Source organism: Nestor notabilis, unplaced genomic scaffold (assembly GCF_000696875.1).
Source record: "Nestor notabilis isolate BGI_N333 unplaced genomic scaffold, ASM69687v1 scaffold1857, whole genome shotgun sequence".
Taxonomy (NCBI): domain Eukaryota; kingdom Metazoa; phylum Chordata; class Aves; order Psittaciformes; family Psittacidae; genus Nestor; species Nestor notabilis.
Window position 1 is genome coordinate 38786 of NW_009936700.1, and position 15337 is coordinate 54122.

The 15337-nt window shown below is 37.2% G+C and overlaps 1 protein-coding gene across 1 annotated transcript in view; it reads right to left on the reverse strand.

Annotated features, from left to right (window-relative positions):
• Nucleotides 1–254: 254 nt before the first annotated feature.
• CCDC170 (coiled-coil domain containing 170) overlaps nucleotides 255–15337 on the reverse strand; it is a 35832-nt gene continuing 20749 nt past the window's right edge. Inside the window, exons 7-12 of the mRNA XM_010018451.1 lie at nucleotides 14177–14494; nucleotides 8389–8589; nucleotides 6482–6655; nucleotides 5036–5278; nucleotides 3966–4202; nucleotides 255–455 (exon numbers count right to left, since the gene is read on the reverse strand). Of these exons, the coding sequence (XP_010016753.1) occupies nucleotides 255–455; nucleotides 3966–4202; nucleotides 5036–5278; nucleotides 6482–6655; nucleotides 8389–8589; nucleotides 14177–14494 (1374 nt within the window). The remainder of the gene's footprint in view (nucleotides 456–3965; nucleotides 4203–5035; nucleotides 5279–6481; nucleotides 6656–8388; nucleotides 8590–14176; nucleotides 14495–15337) is intronic.

The window sequence follows — 15337 nt, forward strand, 5'->3', positions numbered from 1 at the left end:
CATTGTTCACATATTGTCTATCATTTTCATAACTTCACTATTATGCTGCCCAGGGATTTTCTGTTTGCTGTCTCTAGGCTGCTGGGTTTACTTGGTCCATTCAATTCAGTATCCTTACTGAAACACTAAAAATCATCCCAAATTAGTGTCTGCAGCATAGGGAACAGAAATATCTGCTTTCTACACAAGTCTAGCAGGTAGGGAGGCACAAAAGAAAACTTTACTTTCTTCTGTCTCCTTACAAAACGTGTGTGTCAGTGAAGAAGCTCTATGTTTCTTTGAGAGTGTTCCTCTGGTGCCCTTGCCATTTCTTTGAGGCAGACACAGGGGAAGTAGTGGCACTGATGAAAGTGAATCAACCGTTCAAGACATGTAATGATTTCATAGTCAGGAAGAGCCAGGTTGGCAATGTTGAGGCCCAGCATCCGCGAGACTACCTCTCGGAAATCTGCCAGCTGAAAGATCAAAGAGAAAGGAATTACTAATACATTAAATACCAAGCAAAGAGGAAGCCTGGAAGAACATATACATATATGCATACATACAAACACAAGCATTTGTATTAGCAGGAATTACAGGAATAAGCAGGAATTACAGGAATTTCTGCTGGTGGTCAATACAGAGAGCTGAGGAGAGTGGAAACAGCCCTTTGGGACGTACGTCAAGTAACAAAACATGTAAACAGCTGAGGTGTTAAAGAACTATACAGACAACTGGAAACTCCAGTGGGTGCATCCCCCAGCACAGGCTGATGTGCTGGTCCTGACCTCCAGCTCCTGACCACCGCTTGTCACCATTCCTCTCCACTCTGCACTTTTTGTGAAAACCACATCAGAAAGGAGGAAGTTAGAAGAAAGGTGGAGGTTTGGCACATCCTTTGGTCTGTCTCTGACTCAGAATCAGGATGCAGCCAAAATTCAAGATGCAGCCTGGGAAATGCTCATTTTTCTTCTTGCATAGCTGCTGAAAATAAATCATAGGAAGGGTATTTGGCAAAGTAGTTAAAGAAAAGAGCTTTTTCTCAGTTCCAAATAGATAGACATCCACAAACAATTGTCATCAGACCCCATCAGCAACTAGATTAAAAACTTAAGGTCAGATGAACATGAATACTGATTTACTCTTTTCAACTCACAATATGGATTATTATAAATCAAACTTCAGTGCCTCTTCAATGAACAGAGCCTTAATACCCCTTTTCATCAACACACAATTAAAAGAGGAAAATGCTCCTATTTGAGGAAATATGCTTATCCTGCTGTCTATTTGAATGCCCAAGTCCCCATTCCCAAGCATAACAGACATTCAAAATGTCACAGAAACATCAAAACCATCAAGACTAGTGCTCTGGTGTGACAGCACCCCCACTCCACCAATCATGCTGACAGCTAATGGTAAGGAGGAGATATACACACTCCTGAAGTGGAGACAAAAGTACTCCTGAAATACGTGCCCAACCCCAAGAATACCATGCAGAACTCTAAAGCAGTTATAACATGTGTGAGGCAAGCTGCAAAAACCTGGAAAACAAGACTTTGACAAAGACTTTTTCAATCCCAGTACAAACCCTGAGGAGTTATCATCAATTCAGAAAAACATATGGAAACCAAGACAGGCCAGAAGGATTTGAGAATTCAGACCCAGCTATCTGGCTTACCAAAGCAGTGCCATGTCTTGGATGAACTTTTGGAACAATGTAACACCAGAAACCCCCAAGTTCCCAGATATTCTCTTCAAAACACAGTCAGGAGACCATGGATGTGGGACTCTGGCAGTGTGCTAGGTAACTACAATTTAGCAGAAGCTAAAGATTTTTTTAAACATCTGGATCACAGACAGAATGAGCAGGCAGCAAAACTGGAATTTGTTTCCATAGAGACTTATTGTTAAAAGATCAAGGCAGCCCTCTGCAAAGAACCAGTCTTTGGATGAATTAGAACCCCACAAGATGTTTATGTAGCAAATCTAACTGATCTCCTGGGAGCACATTAGGGCCTGTGCTTTGCACCAAATTTCTTGCTCTACTATCTTTGCTATTGCAAGATGTTCAACTTAATTAGAGCAACTGTGAGCAAACCAAACTGCACTACAACCATGTATCAAATGCAGTCAAATTAAACTTGATGCACTGACGAAAATTACTGATCTGACAGGATTTTGCCAGAGGGAACAGATACAAACTAAAACCTACACACAGCCATCTCACACTTTATTTCTGATGGGAAAAGCAGGTCATAGCTATGCTGAATGGACAACATATATGTTAAGAATGCAATGACCTTCATCAGCAGATAACCTAAACTGGAAAACACAGAGCCCTTAAAGAAATCCTCTAAGCCATTCATTTATTTCAATTTTAAATTGTGGAATTTTTTTCCCACTTTAACAGAATAACACTTTGACAAAAAAGTTTTCTAACTGTTATATTGTGGCATATAAAGTCCAGTACAGGCAACACTGTATTTCAGTGAAAATGCAGATAAAGGGTTGACAACAAAGAGAAATTCTTCCACATAAACTGGCAAAGAGAACCATCACTCTTAGGTACCAAAAGTGCCCCACCAGCAGACATCAAACTGAATTTTAGAACTCCAAACAAAAGCAACAGACAATACACACTGGAAGACACCAATGCAAGTCTTGCATGGAACAAGATGCATGCTTATACTCCTGAGTGTGTATAGAGTACTGCAAGCACATGATGAACAACTTTTAAAAATCTTGCACAAATATGTAAGACCTAGGGAAAAGAAATTAGATGAGAAACGTATTTCAGCTTTATAAACAATGCAACAGAGGTATTAAGAACACAACAGTTCTGCTGAAATACTAGAAGCTAATACAAGTACCACCTAACTCTCTATTTAAGGCTTTCTTCAATAACAGTTAATACTTCTAAGATAGGCACAACTTGATGCAAATAAGAGAAATAATAAAAGATAAACATCACTAAAGACTCAAAACCAGAGGTTTGCTATGGCAGTAAGCACTCATCATAAATTTTCTTTGCACCTTCCATCCAGTGAGTAAAATTATCTGAAGTAAAATTGGAAATAAATGCAATTTAGAGCATTAACCCAAACTATTAGGAGACAGGAGCAGAAGCCAAAAACAGACACTACATTTTGTTTTCATGCTGTATCTACAGAAAAATAGAAGGGGTCTCATTCCAATAGAAAGAAATTAAAAAAAGGAGACGGGGAGTGAGGGCTAAGAATGGGAAAAATCCTTATAACAAAACCATCAAAACTCAACCAAAACATTGACAGTCATATTCCAAGTACTACTGCAAATAAGGACTTGAGTTAATTTCATACAAAACAAAATATATTCAGATTTTAATCAGCAGCTGAATGCAGTGGTCTTATACTGATGTTATCAGTCCCTGTGAACATCCTTTTGTTATCAGTCATTATGCATACTCGTCATCTTGGCTTATTAAAATGAATTCTGATTATGTTGATATTTAATTATATCCAGAAACATGCAACAAGGATATATGAAGTCAGGAAAATTTTTTGTTCACCCCACAGACAGAGGAAATCCAGTATGGATATCTGTAAACTTACAGTTCCTCTTGCAAAGTTTCGATATATTCAACAATTTCCCTACCATATATCCCTTCTAGCAATCTCCACTTTTTTGAGTCTTCACATATAGCTTCACTTCTCTATGGTTTTTACTCTGCAGTATGATTTAATAATGCTTTGAACGTGGTGGGGGGTTTAATGGTTTTATACGTCTACTGAAGAATATGCACATTTTGCTGTGATTTGCTACAGCCACTAGAGCTGACCATTAATCCTAAAGCAGGCTGTCACTCTGGCTCACAAGTATGAGCTAAAATTTCCTAGTTTAACAATGTTCACAAAACTTTTCAGCACAGCTGGATGTCTGCTCTGCCTATACCACCACATTCTTATATTCTGTGACAACTAGCACTTGTCAAATACTTATACACCTACCTGTCTCTCCCTTTTTGCTAGTTCTGCAAGGGTTGTTTTAAGCACCTTCATCTCACTGGTAGCTGCTTCTAACATATTTTTGTTTTTTTCTTTATCTTCAGTAGCTTTACGCTCCTTTAAAAGAAGTTCTGATTTGACAGAGGTGAGTTGTTTCTCAGCCTTTTCTTTCATTCTTTCCAATTTGCCTTGAGATTTATTGAGTTCTTCTATTGTTCTGTTCTGCTCCAAAGTTTTAATCTGCAGTAACATAAGGTACTGTTAAATTTGTCACACTTTTTCACCTAACACAAGCATATAATAAAAACATCAGGAACAGTCATGAACAAACATTTTAATGTAGTTTCTTATGGGTTCTTGCTGAAATTACATGTATGTGTGTACTGAAAAGCTGTTAAAGGAGACTGGTCAATTTTAACTCAATTAACAAAAAGATTTTCAATTCAAAGACAGTTAATTCTCTGCAGGCTTTGTGAAAAGAGGTAACTAGACAATAACCCGCAGTGAGAGTTCACACTCTGCTAGTATGAAAAAGAGTTGCCAAATGTTTTGCTGGTAAAAATTGTTGGAACATGCACCTACTTATCTATTTCCATCAGCCACAAGACACAAACTCACATAAAACCAATATTCCTTTCTTCCAGTAGTGGCAAGCTACCAGTGACTGCAAACTACTTGTACTCACCTGAACACAGGAACAATGAAAATTTAGCACCTTGTTTTATGCAGGAAAACCTCTTCCCCCTTCCCTCCATATCTATCAGAATAGATCTTCTATGAGCAATGTAGGACTATAGTCATATCAACAGGAAAAAAAGAGATGCATGTAATGTATTTTTCTTATGCTAGCCTGAAAATTGATGCTGTGCTTTATAGATTCTACTTAGTATACCAAGACAAATTGCAAAATAACCAAAAATATTAATAATATTAATATTTCATATTATATTTGCTTTCCCCACTTACATGGATTTGAGCAGTCATCCATGAATACATTTATTTTAAATGAACTCCAGCTGTATCCAACTGGAATAGAAAATGAATAGAAGCACAAAAGTAATCTTTTAACTCACCTTAAGTTCATTGGTTTCAGACAGCTTGGCTTTGAGATCAGTGTTCGTTTCCCTTGCCAGATCAAGCTGCTTCTGTAACTTCTCTATCATCTTATGTAACTTTCTGACAGTGAGATTGGCCTCATCCCTCTCTACAGCCAAGGAGGTCCTTACTTGCTTCTCCTCTTCCAACTGAGTTATTTTCTGCCGCAGAATGTTCATGTGCAGCTCTTTGCTTTCAAGTTTTTCTTTTTGAGTCTTCAACTAGTTTTCCAAACACAAGGATATTTGAAAAGATACATGTGAAAGACAACGGTACTACAGAGATTGCTTTGCAAATTTAATCCCCATATTGTATATTTAATCTGAACTCCTATTTCTCTCTTGAAAACTCTGCAAAGCAGTATAAACATATATATAAAACTTGATACCTTTTATATTACCAATTCATTGTGCTTCTCAATCCCTGAATTTGTGCACTACCTTTTAGAATGAATTTACCTATGGACTGCACACTATTAGAAGATAAATACTTGTGCATCATTTATAACATCTGAGATGGCCTGAAGTATAAAACACTAGTCAAATGCAAGAGGTAAGAAAGATTGATTACAGAAACAGTGGTTTCAGTGGTAGTAGTTTAAGATAATCACTCAGTTAATGCTAGTGTGCAAGAAGGAGAATCAACATACAGAAATATGAAAGCTCTCATCCACTGCTGGATACAACACAAGGTCCAGGAGCTTAGTTTTGTAATTATAGTGCTTAGGGAGTTACCCATTTTCAGTTTACCTGAGCTGAGCTGACAGGCTTTACTCTAGAACATCTGAGAAGTATTAACACACATACTATACTCCCTTCTAAAGAGGCAGTTGCATCCAAAAAAACCACAGTGTTGTTTTAAACCTTAAACAGACCTAATTCTAAGCTCTAAACCATTCTGATAAGCCCAAAACCTGAAGATATCACTCTTCCATAACAGGATGACAGAGGCGTATCTGACCAAATCTGAACATCCTAAAGGAGCACAGTCTTGCTGAAAAGGTTGAAATTCCTGGTGAAGTACAACACAGTAGTTTCTAGTGAAGTTTGTGTAACATGCCCCCCTTCCCAGATAGTCCTTTTAGATTTAAATATCAATGGTAGTTGTTTAAAGAAATACATTATAAATGTGTATTAAAAAGTAGACATATATACACATATAAACATGCATAAATTCATACATTTATTTAAGAAGTTGTGAAAAACAGTACTACGTATTTAACTGACTTGTGGTTTTAGTTAGTTTAATACAATGTCTGCACAGTTTGCAAATATTTTTGGGGTTTTTTTATGTAACGGACATCTTTGAAATTCCTTGTACATATATGAAGCTCCAATCTGCTGCCTCTAGCAAGCCACTGTAGATCTATAACCATAACAATGTTTATCTTTGAAATAAACAGTAATATGTCTTTTTTCGCTTACCTTCCTTCTTAGGCTATATGCCATAGTCTTGTTTTCAATCACTGCATCACCTTCGAGTTTCACTAACTGCTCTGCCCGGGCTAGAATTGCATCCACATTCATATCAAATCCAACCTCTGCTGCTAGGCTATCCAGCTTCATCTTCTCATTAAGTTGCTCCAGAAATTTCAGGTACTAAGACAAGATGTGGAAAAGTGGGTAAAAGAATAACTTCATTAAAAGTCCTGAAGTACAATTTAAAAGCAATTCCCCCTACACCAGCAACCAACTATACATAGCCAAGTCTACTATCCACAAGAAATAGGGTACTGAAAGAGTATGTTTACAGTACACACTCCTGAACAACTGCAAGTTATCCATTTTTCCTGTTTTAGTCAACAATTATTTTGTTCATAAATCCCTGGACGTACTGTTTTTATCTTGTTAGCAAGACCAGATTGGGTTTTGCTCCTCTTCAGCAAGAAGAGCACTAGGTATGTGTGTCTGCTTCTGACTCCAGTTCCTGCCTGTGGCTCTGCTGCTGTACACAGCCATGCATGGAAAAGTTATTAAGAACAGGTACATCCCAAATAATTGCAAGTGCTGTGAGTTCTAAAACAGATAAAACTGGTACCAAAGCTGCCATGGGCGAGATACAATGCAGTCTGAGGAAACACGGGACTGTCAACATGGTCAGTCTTTTGCCTTTCTTTGGAATACTAAGTTTTAAAGATAACAGTTAATGGTTTACAAATTGCTTTAGAGATTACTTTAATTGCATCTCCAATTGGTTTATTGATGTGAACAAATACAGATATAAAATATTATTTAAACTGTTTTTTTATTATTTTGTCCTGCCCTACTAGCTCTTTAAAAATTATATTAGTTCCCTGGTCTCAATTAGCCTCTCTTGCAAAACCCAAAGCTCTCTTTCTCAGTAAGAACTATGTTTGCCTTTGTTTTCTCCTATTTCTGTTGCAGGCCATAATCAAAAAAACAACACAACAAACCACTTCCATAATTGTTGCTAGAGCACAAGACAATAAAACATAGCAAGAATCTCTTCCTGTTTCATGATGTTTCTGGTTCAAAAAGTTAAAAACAGCGGCAGAAGAAGAAAGCATTGAGGTTGTTCATTAACAGAAAAAAAAATCACAACAAAAATCTCTCTATTGCAGCAAAATCTATTGAGAAATTAAGAAGCCAGGACCACACATTCTTCACAGAGGAAGCAGAGGGGAATGAACTGCTCCATTTTCTGCTTTGCTTCCAAAGTGGAGGATGTTTCATTCATAAAAGTAATTGTATCATAGACAAATGCAATACAGACAGCACTGAATTGTTGATTCTTTGCAAATTCAATTTTCTAAGCATTGATCTTGGCCTGGGAACATGCTAAAACTTTGTCTTTCTTAGCTATATTGGATGGCTGGTTTAGCTTTCCAGGTATTACGTCATTTTCAAGCTCTTAGTATGCGGATGTGTTATAGATTAAAAGTGTGTTCATTCATACAATTAGTAAAAAAATCCTGGCAGCCTTGATGCTTGATGGATATATAAGAATCAAGGACTGCAAGATCTTGAAAGACTGCAGGCCAGATGATATATTGGAGAAAACCTGAGAGGTCAGAAAAAGCTTTGAGACCAAAGGATCTTTGAAGGACCTCTGATATCTTTACAGAAACTTCTTTTAATCTGGTCAGGATCTTTTCACATTAAATGAACTTTGAACTCAAAAGCTTAGCTACTTTTCCAAGTAAAATTGTTGTTAAAAAAAAGATGCTATACTCCCTATGTGATGCCTGCCTTTGCTAATTCATATTATTTGCAGTACTTTGAGTAATACTCTGGCAGATCAATGCAATAAAATTAGCCATATCTCTGTCCTTAGTGACTTTTGTGCAAAAGAAAATAATGCATTCAACTACTTTTTGTTTCTCAAGCTTCAAGCCTTCCTTCATCAGATCTACAGACAGTAATTCCTCTTCCAAGTGTTTCAGTTGATCCTGGAAAGTCTCAGAACATTTTTCAGCTTTCCGACTCCGCTCCATAGCTTCTTGGTACGATCTGGTCTGATTTTCCAAAGCTTCAGTCAATTCAGCTATTTGGGTTTCAAGCTGAGATACCATCTAGGGAGCAAGCAAACCAACAAAACATATGCAGCTAGGTGAGTATGGAAAGGTTATAAAGATATGAAAGATGCATCCTCAAATTATTAAAAAGAGGGTAAAATATCTATCTTTAAAATACAAGCATTTAAAATACAAGCATTTAAATCTGCTGTAACAACAAGGAGAAAATGGCAGAACTTACAACATGTGGGACACCCAAAAGTGAACAGCAAAAAACACATTTAAGATGAGCCGACTGACTGAAAGAGTTTAATATCCATAAAAAGATAATACAAGCTAATTTAGACACAAACTTTCCAGACATGTTAGCAAAACAGACACACCTAGCAGTCAACTAACATTCTTCGAAACAAGCCAATAAAATCACTAGTGTATCTAGGAGCTGAGTGAAAAAAACAGTTAAGTGATTTGGAAAATACATGCAGTATGTAGGTGAGACTGTAAATATGGATAAGTCTCAGAGGAGTTGTTAACTGTTAAAGGGTGTTTAACTAAAAGATTTTGCCAGAAAAAAAAAAAAAAGCATTAATACTGATTTCTGTAATCTAGCCAGAGCCCAAGGCTAAAGGATAAAATCCCACAACACAAAGCTAGATTAACAACTAGTGTATGAAACCACTTCTAGCTCTACACTGCTAACTTTGCAACACCTACACATAATTTAAATTGTAAACTATTTCTAAATTAAATGCTTGAAAGCATATGATTAGTGCCAAATACCGAAAGGCAATTCTATCAAAAAAGTTGCTTGCTTCCCTCTTTCCCCATTCTTCTCATCTTACTGTCACATAATTATTTGGTTACACAATTAATTATGTTACATTTGTAACTCAGTGTTCAGACACTCATCTCCAAGCAGTCTCTTCATTTTAAACATCTGTTTGCCTTCTGTTAATAAAATGAACAATAAGCACACAAAACTCACATTAATTTTAATGGCACAAAAAAGTTTCCCACTTAGCCTGCAATTAAATATGAACAATAGTTTGCACCCAACCTGCCCAAAAAAGCACTGAGATTACTGCTGCTCACACAGTGGTAGAAAACACTAAACAATAACAAAACTGCAAGAACACACACATTTTATGCTTTTCTGCATCACACATTGCTCAGCAGGGGAAATAAACAATACAAAAAACTTTCAGTAACTTTGCCTACAAGTCTTGTGCTGCTGCCAGAGAACCCAGAGTCCCTTTACCAGGCTGCAAAGCGGCTCTGGGCACAGCCCAGCCACATGGGTCTTTGACGGGCTTTAAAGGTCCATAAACATGAGAAGGTGAGGGATCATACCACAGGAGGTGAGACCACAAAACCACCAGGCTGTCAGTTTATCTTCCAGAACATCCTGGAGTAACCTTCGTCCTTGGCCAAGGGACAATCAACAACTTAGGGATTTCCTAAAATAGAGTTGCACCCTTATTACCCACCTATACCTGTATCCAGAGACTTACAAAGGCTGCATTTTTGGTCCTGCAGTACTCACCCCCACGATTTTCTGTGGCAATGACTTGTGCAGTTTGATCAGCCAGCCTGCAAACAAACACTGCCTGCTTTTTGTTTGAATGTGGCTACCAGATAAACTAGCACCTTTTATTTCTTGTGTTATAGGAAGTTGCAAATACTCCTTTCCAGAGGCAGGTCCTCCCTTGAGGACCGCCCTGCTGCAACTAAATAACCCTCAATAAAATCTTGCTGAACTTTATTTTTCTCTCGTATTAAGCTTTTAGTAGTATAGCCTTGTGAACTTTGCAATTAAGGGTCTGTATATCAATATGCAATGACAAAATCTGATAAAATTAAAACAATGTACGATCAGCTGTAGATAGTCAAGAGAAACACTTTCAGCCATATGAATTTGATTTGCTGCCACAGATCTGCAACAAAACTTGTCAAACAGAAAGGACCTGAACCTGGAGACCTCATAACCAGGACTGTGCTCTTTATGAACTAAGAACATTTTCTTGCCTTGCACTCCAGGTGTCTGCGAACCCCTCCAGTATGTTACAAATGATAAATGACCAACACACCCAAGAGCTGTCCAAACATATTCGGATGATACACATCTTACAATAACTGCTGAAAAGGCCATTAGGACACTGATTGAAAGCACTTTCTTAACCCTGCTATAGAATACCTATCACTGGACATTGTCAGTGTATATGCTGATTTATTCTTTAATGTTAATGCTAAGGGCTAGTGTACAGAATATGACTAACTCTAATGTCCTTCAGATACCAAAATCATTATAATTAGGAAACATAATCTTCAAGAGCATTTCAGATTTCACAGAAAATCTGACTATAGCAATTTCATAGAAAATATGACTATAGCAGTTGCAGTGAATTATTTTCTCAAAGGCCTTTTAAAATTCAGGCTTTTTACAGCTCGCTCTGACAGGTGCATGTGCAGAGGTAAACCAGACACAGCTGACCAAGCTTGGATGTAAAGATGAACATTTTGTCAGTTCATCTAGCGTATACAGTCCTATACACACACTTCCCAGAGGAGATGCAGCGATGATTTAAAAATTAAAAACCAAAACCTGTTTAGAGAAGACATCAAAACACTCAGAGAGGGTCCTCAGAATGCAGGTTCTTGCATTCTGTTTTCCGGATCCCACTAATCTAGGATTGCAAAGGCAAGCTGCTTGCAGGATGTCCTGACAGAAATGATACAATCTTTATTCAGAAAAAGGGAAGACCTAATTGTAACCCTCCTCCTGTTACACATTAGCACGTTCATTAGCATATGTTTAATTTCCAGCAGTGAGGCAGCTGGCTGCTGGATTCATAACCCTAGCTGTCCTGGTGTTGCGGCTGCATTTCAGCCACAAACGGACTGTTTTGAAACAAGCTAGCTGAGGCACCAACAACACTACAGGCTAATTGACCCTGCCAAGATCTTTCATGACTCACTTGTGTGTGTCTTTTACTTAAGTTTGGATAGTTTACTGACGGGTCTATAAAAAATCCTATCTGAAGACAATTAATCTTTTTCTTGATTGACTGGTAGTAAAGCATACATATCTTAACACTGATGTTGCATCCAAACCCTGGAAAAAAACTCACCCAGAGCTGCAACATGAATCTGATTTACACATAAATACCAACATGTATACTCCTTACAAATAGAACCTTAGAAAATGTTATGTTGGGTTTTTGTTCCTTTTTTGTAATTCTGATTTGCAGAAAGAAAAGCGGTTCACTGTAAAACAGGGTTTTGATGACAAAGTCTACGTTCTATTAGAAACAGATTCACAGATGTATAATATTGGCATTTTAGCTTAGTTACTTCAAAGCCCCTAATCTTAGTACAGAAACTCTTCTGAGAATAGATGCCAACACTGCTTTAGTAACAAAGTTCATTTAGAGTCATGTAAGTAATTTTTTCCAAATGAGACAGAGCAGTAAAATATTAAAGCTTCATCACTTAACATACTTAGCAAGTACAGTGATCCACAGAGTTTCATCATTCAGCTAGAGTGACTAAAATCACCAAGCAATATTAAGTTTAAAGCTAATGTTTATCATTCAGGAAACTGAGCCACATTTATTTTATTTTTTATTTTTTTTTTAGGAAGAACTAGTATTTTGGGTTAGCATTGCTAGAAGCATAGCAGGCAATTGTTGTATTTGCTAGCAGAGGCAGAATGCTACGCTAGACATACCTGACATAGCTCCTCTACTATATAAAAATAAACCAACAAAAGGTGGCAACTGTTAGACCAGCATCTTTGTTCCAAAGCACAGATTTAGGTAGCAGCAGATTGGCGTTGATAATTGTTTTGTCTTAGTAATAAAGGCTTCCTTTTAGCACATATATTTAATTTTGATAGCAGTAATAATGAAAACCAAATCTGTCTCCATTCTCAGACACACACCAAAAAAAGAGGTTGTTTCCATTGCAAAAGTTAACAGGTCTTTCAGTGGAAGGGGAAGGAGGCTATAGCATAGCACCCAAATAAATAAATTTTAATACTGTTATGGAGGAATACCTGGTTTGCTGAACACCAGTTTCTTTATCTCTAAAATAATAATCACAGCTGTTTAGAAAAAAGATCAGTTGATTATTGTATGGTTTACAGTAGCTCTCTAAGAGAATACAACTTTTCAAATCAATGCTATTACTTGGATAACCAGACATGTTCCTCTCAAGCAGCTGGAAAAGATCGTAACTGCAACAAAATAAAGACCAAGTTTAAATCCTTACAATATTACCAGTCTGCAGGATGGGCAAGCCAGAATATAAAGCTAATATTAAGGAATAAAATCAGGAACAATAAGAACTAAGTTGCACACACTATGCATGTACTGTAGTATATCCACGAAGAGACTAACAGTTGGTAAATGTAAACGGACTTAGCTGCAACTGAATCTTACAAAAGCAGCAGGTCACCTGAAAGCATTCCCAGGAGCAAAATCTTTACTCAATAGCTACCAGTTGACTTAAATTTCCCCTTCTCGGCAGTCCTCAACATAATCAACATCTCAACAGAATGTACTGTATGCCAAAACACCAAATAGTACAGACACATGCACATAAAATTCTCATTAGATTTCAATTTGAAAGCATTTTGCTTATGGAAACAACACTCCATGACATATAGCAAAACTATATGTACAGAGCTCCTATATTAAAAAGTTTCTGCCACCTTCCACTTCAGTGAATCACTTTCAAATAGCACGTGTTTTCACAAAGCTTGTTTTCATTAAAATTTGGCATACTGACTCTCAAACTAAAGTATAGGGAAGCTGGTTTGTATTTTTTAACAAAATATCTAATCAAAATGCACAGGGATATTTTCAAGAGTTATTTCCAGTCTTGGACAGAAAACAAAAACATTTGCTAACATAAAAAACTATTACATCAGCTGGAGGTGGTAGAATCTTAAAATCTGTCAAGGGGACAAATTGTTTTCCAGTGACTCAGTGAAAACAACTTTTGATTTAGTGGGTGATTTTTTAATTATATAATAGTTTTTGCTGACAAAATTAATATATACCCATTAAGCAAGTGCAGTGCAGTGTCAGAATTCTGACATTGGTCCAACTGCATTTTGGCTTGCCTTCCTCCTGAGCTGTCCTTTCTCTACCTCTACGTGCAAGCACATCTTTGCAAACACTACGAACCAAAACGCCTTGAGCAAAGCATTAGAATAGTCAGCTGCCTTCCTTTTGCCTTTCTCCTGGATGGTGAACAGTTACGGTTTCAACAATGTTTAATTACAAGTGCAAAAATACTTTTTCTTTTTAGGTGCAGGTTTTAAGGATTGGAGGGAAAGCAGTTGCCTGGGGCAACTCATCAATTATGTCCACTTTGAGAAACAAGTCAGTCCTTGAAGTCACTATTGTGTCTTTTCTTGTTAGCAGCATCTATTATCAATTTCATTTCTGACCCCTTTCTGACTAATAAAACATAGATGGTTTTCACCTATTATCTCAGATCAACAGACAACAAAAATAAAAGGTTTCTGTAATTATAAAACCTGCACTGAAGGAACCAACATTTTAACAGATTAATAAAATTAAAAAGGATCCAAAGAGGATAAATACACGTTGGGCGAGTACAGCAGTTGCTAACTTACTATTTCTTTGCTCTCCTCTTTGCAATTTATTTCTTGGATCCTCTCAAAAATGGACTTCTCTGAAGGTTTAACTATTGCAGATCCATCACTGAGTAGGGTAGCAATTTGTTCTTTAAAAGCCGTTAAAGACCTCTGAGCAGTCCTGGCTTCTTCTCTGCTGCTCTTCAAGCTTCCATCCAGCTCACTAGAAGATTTCTTCAGATTGTGCAGTTCCCACTTTGAGGAATCCAAAGCTTTCTGGTTCACAGTCAGTTTATCTTGGAGGTTCCTGATCTCCATCTCCAAACTCTGTCTCCCTATTATAGCACTGTCAAGATCCTAAAATACATGAAAGGTTAAACCAGTGTTTTAAAATTTGTTATGACCCCCTACACACACAAAGCAGGGAATAACTCAGAAGCAGGTACTGTAGACAGAGAAATTAGGACCCATATTGGTCATATGGGTCATGATCAGGGCTTCATAGGAGAACTCCTACTGAAATCGATGAAAGCCCAAAGCCTGCTGTAATTACACTATAGACTTGCTGTGGCCTGCAAGAATTAATACATGAGTAAAATTTTCAGGTAAACACAAAACAAGCTTTTATTGTAAAACTACTGCTATCTTATTTTTTTCATTCAGATAATATGACTTAGAAAACAAATGGTGAACAAGATGCAACGCAGATAAAGCCAAAGTACTACAACTCAGAAGGGGCAGGGCTTGGCAAGGCAGGGCAGGATTGAATAGGATTTTTCAGTTGGAATACACCTACAGTGTCACCTGGTCCAACTGCCTGATCAATTCAGGGCTGACCAAAAGAACACACACAAACTCATTGAATATAATGTTAAGAGCAGAACTGGAGGTGATCTCCAAGACCAGCTTACCTGAATGTGACAAAAATTCCTGAGATTATTTATACACAGAAATGGAGAGATGGAGTGTGAGAGGCTAAACAAAAAACAATGATGATGTTAAGGTGACAGCATAAAAGAAGGTGCAAATGCTCAAATACCAATTTCACCTCAAAGAGGAAATCCTTAAATTGTGAAACACTCAGAAAAATTTCAAAAAGAGAATTATTCAGAGCTATGCCATCTTCTAAAGAAGCAAAATCCCTATTACCATAAGGTTGAATTTGCCTGAGGAATAGAAGTCAGCGAAGAGCTTATGTGT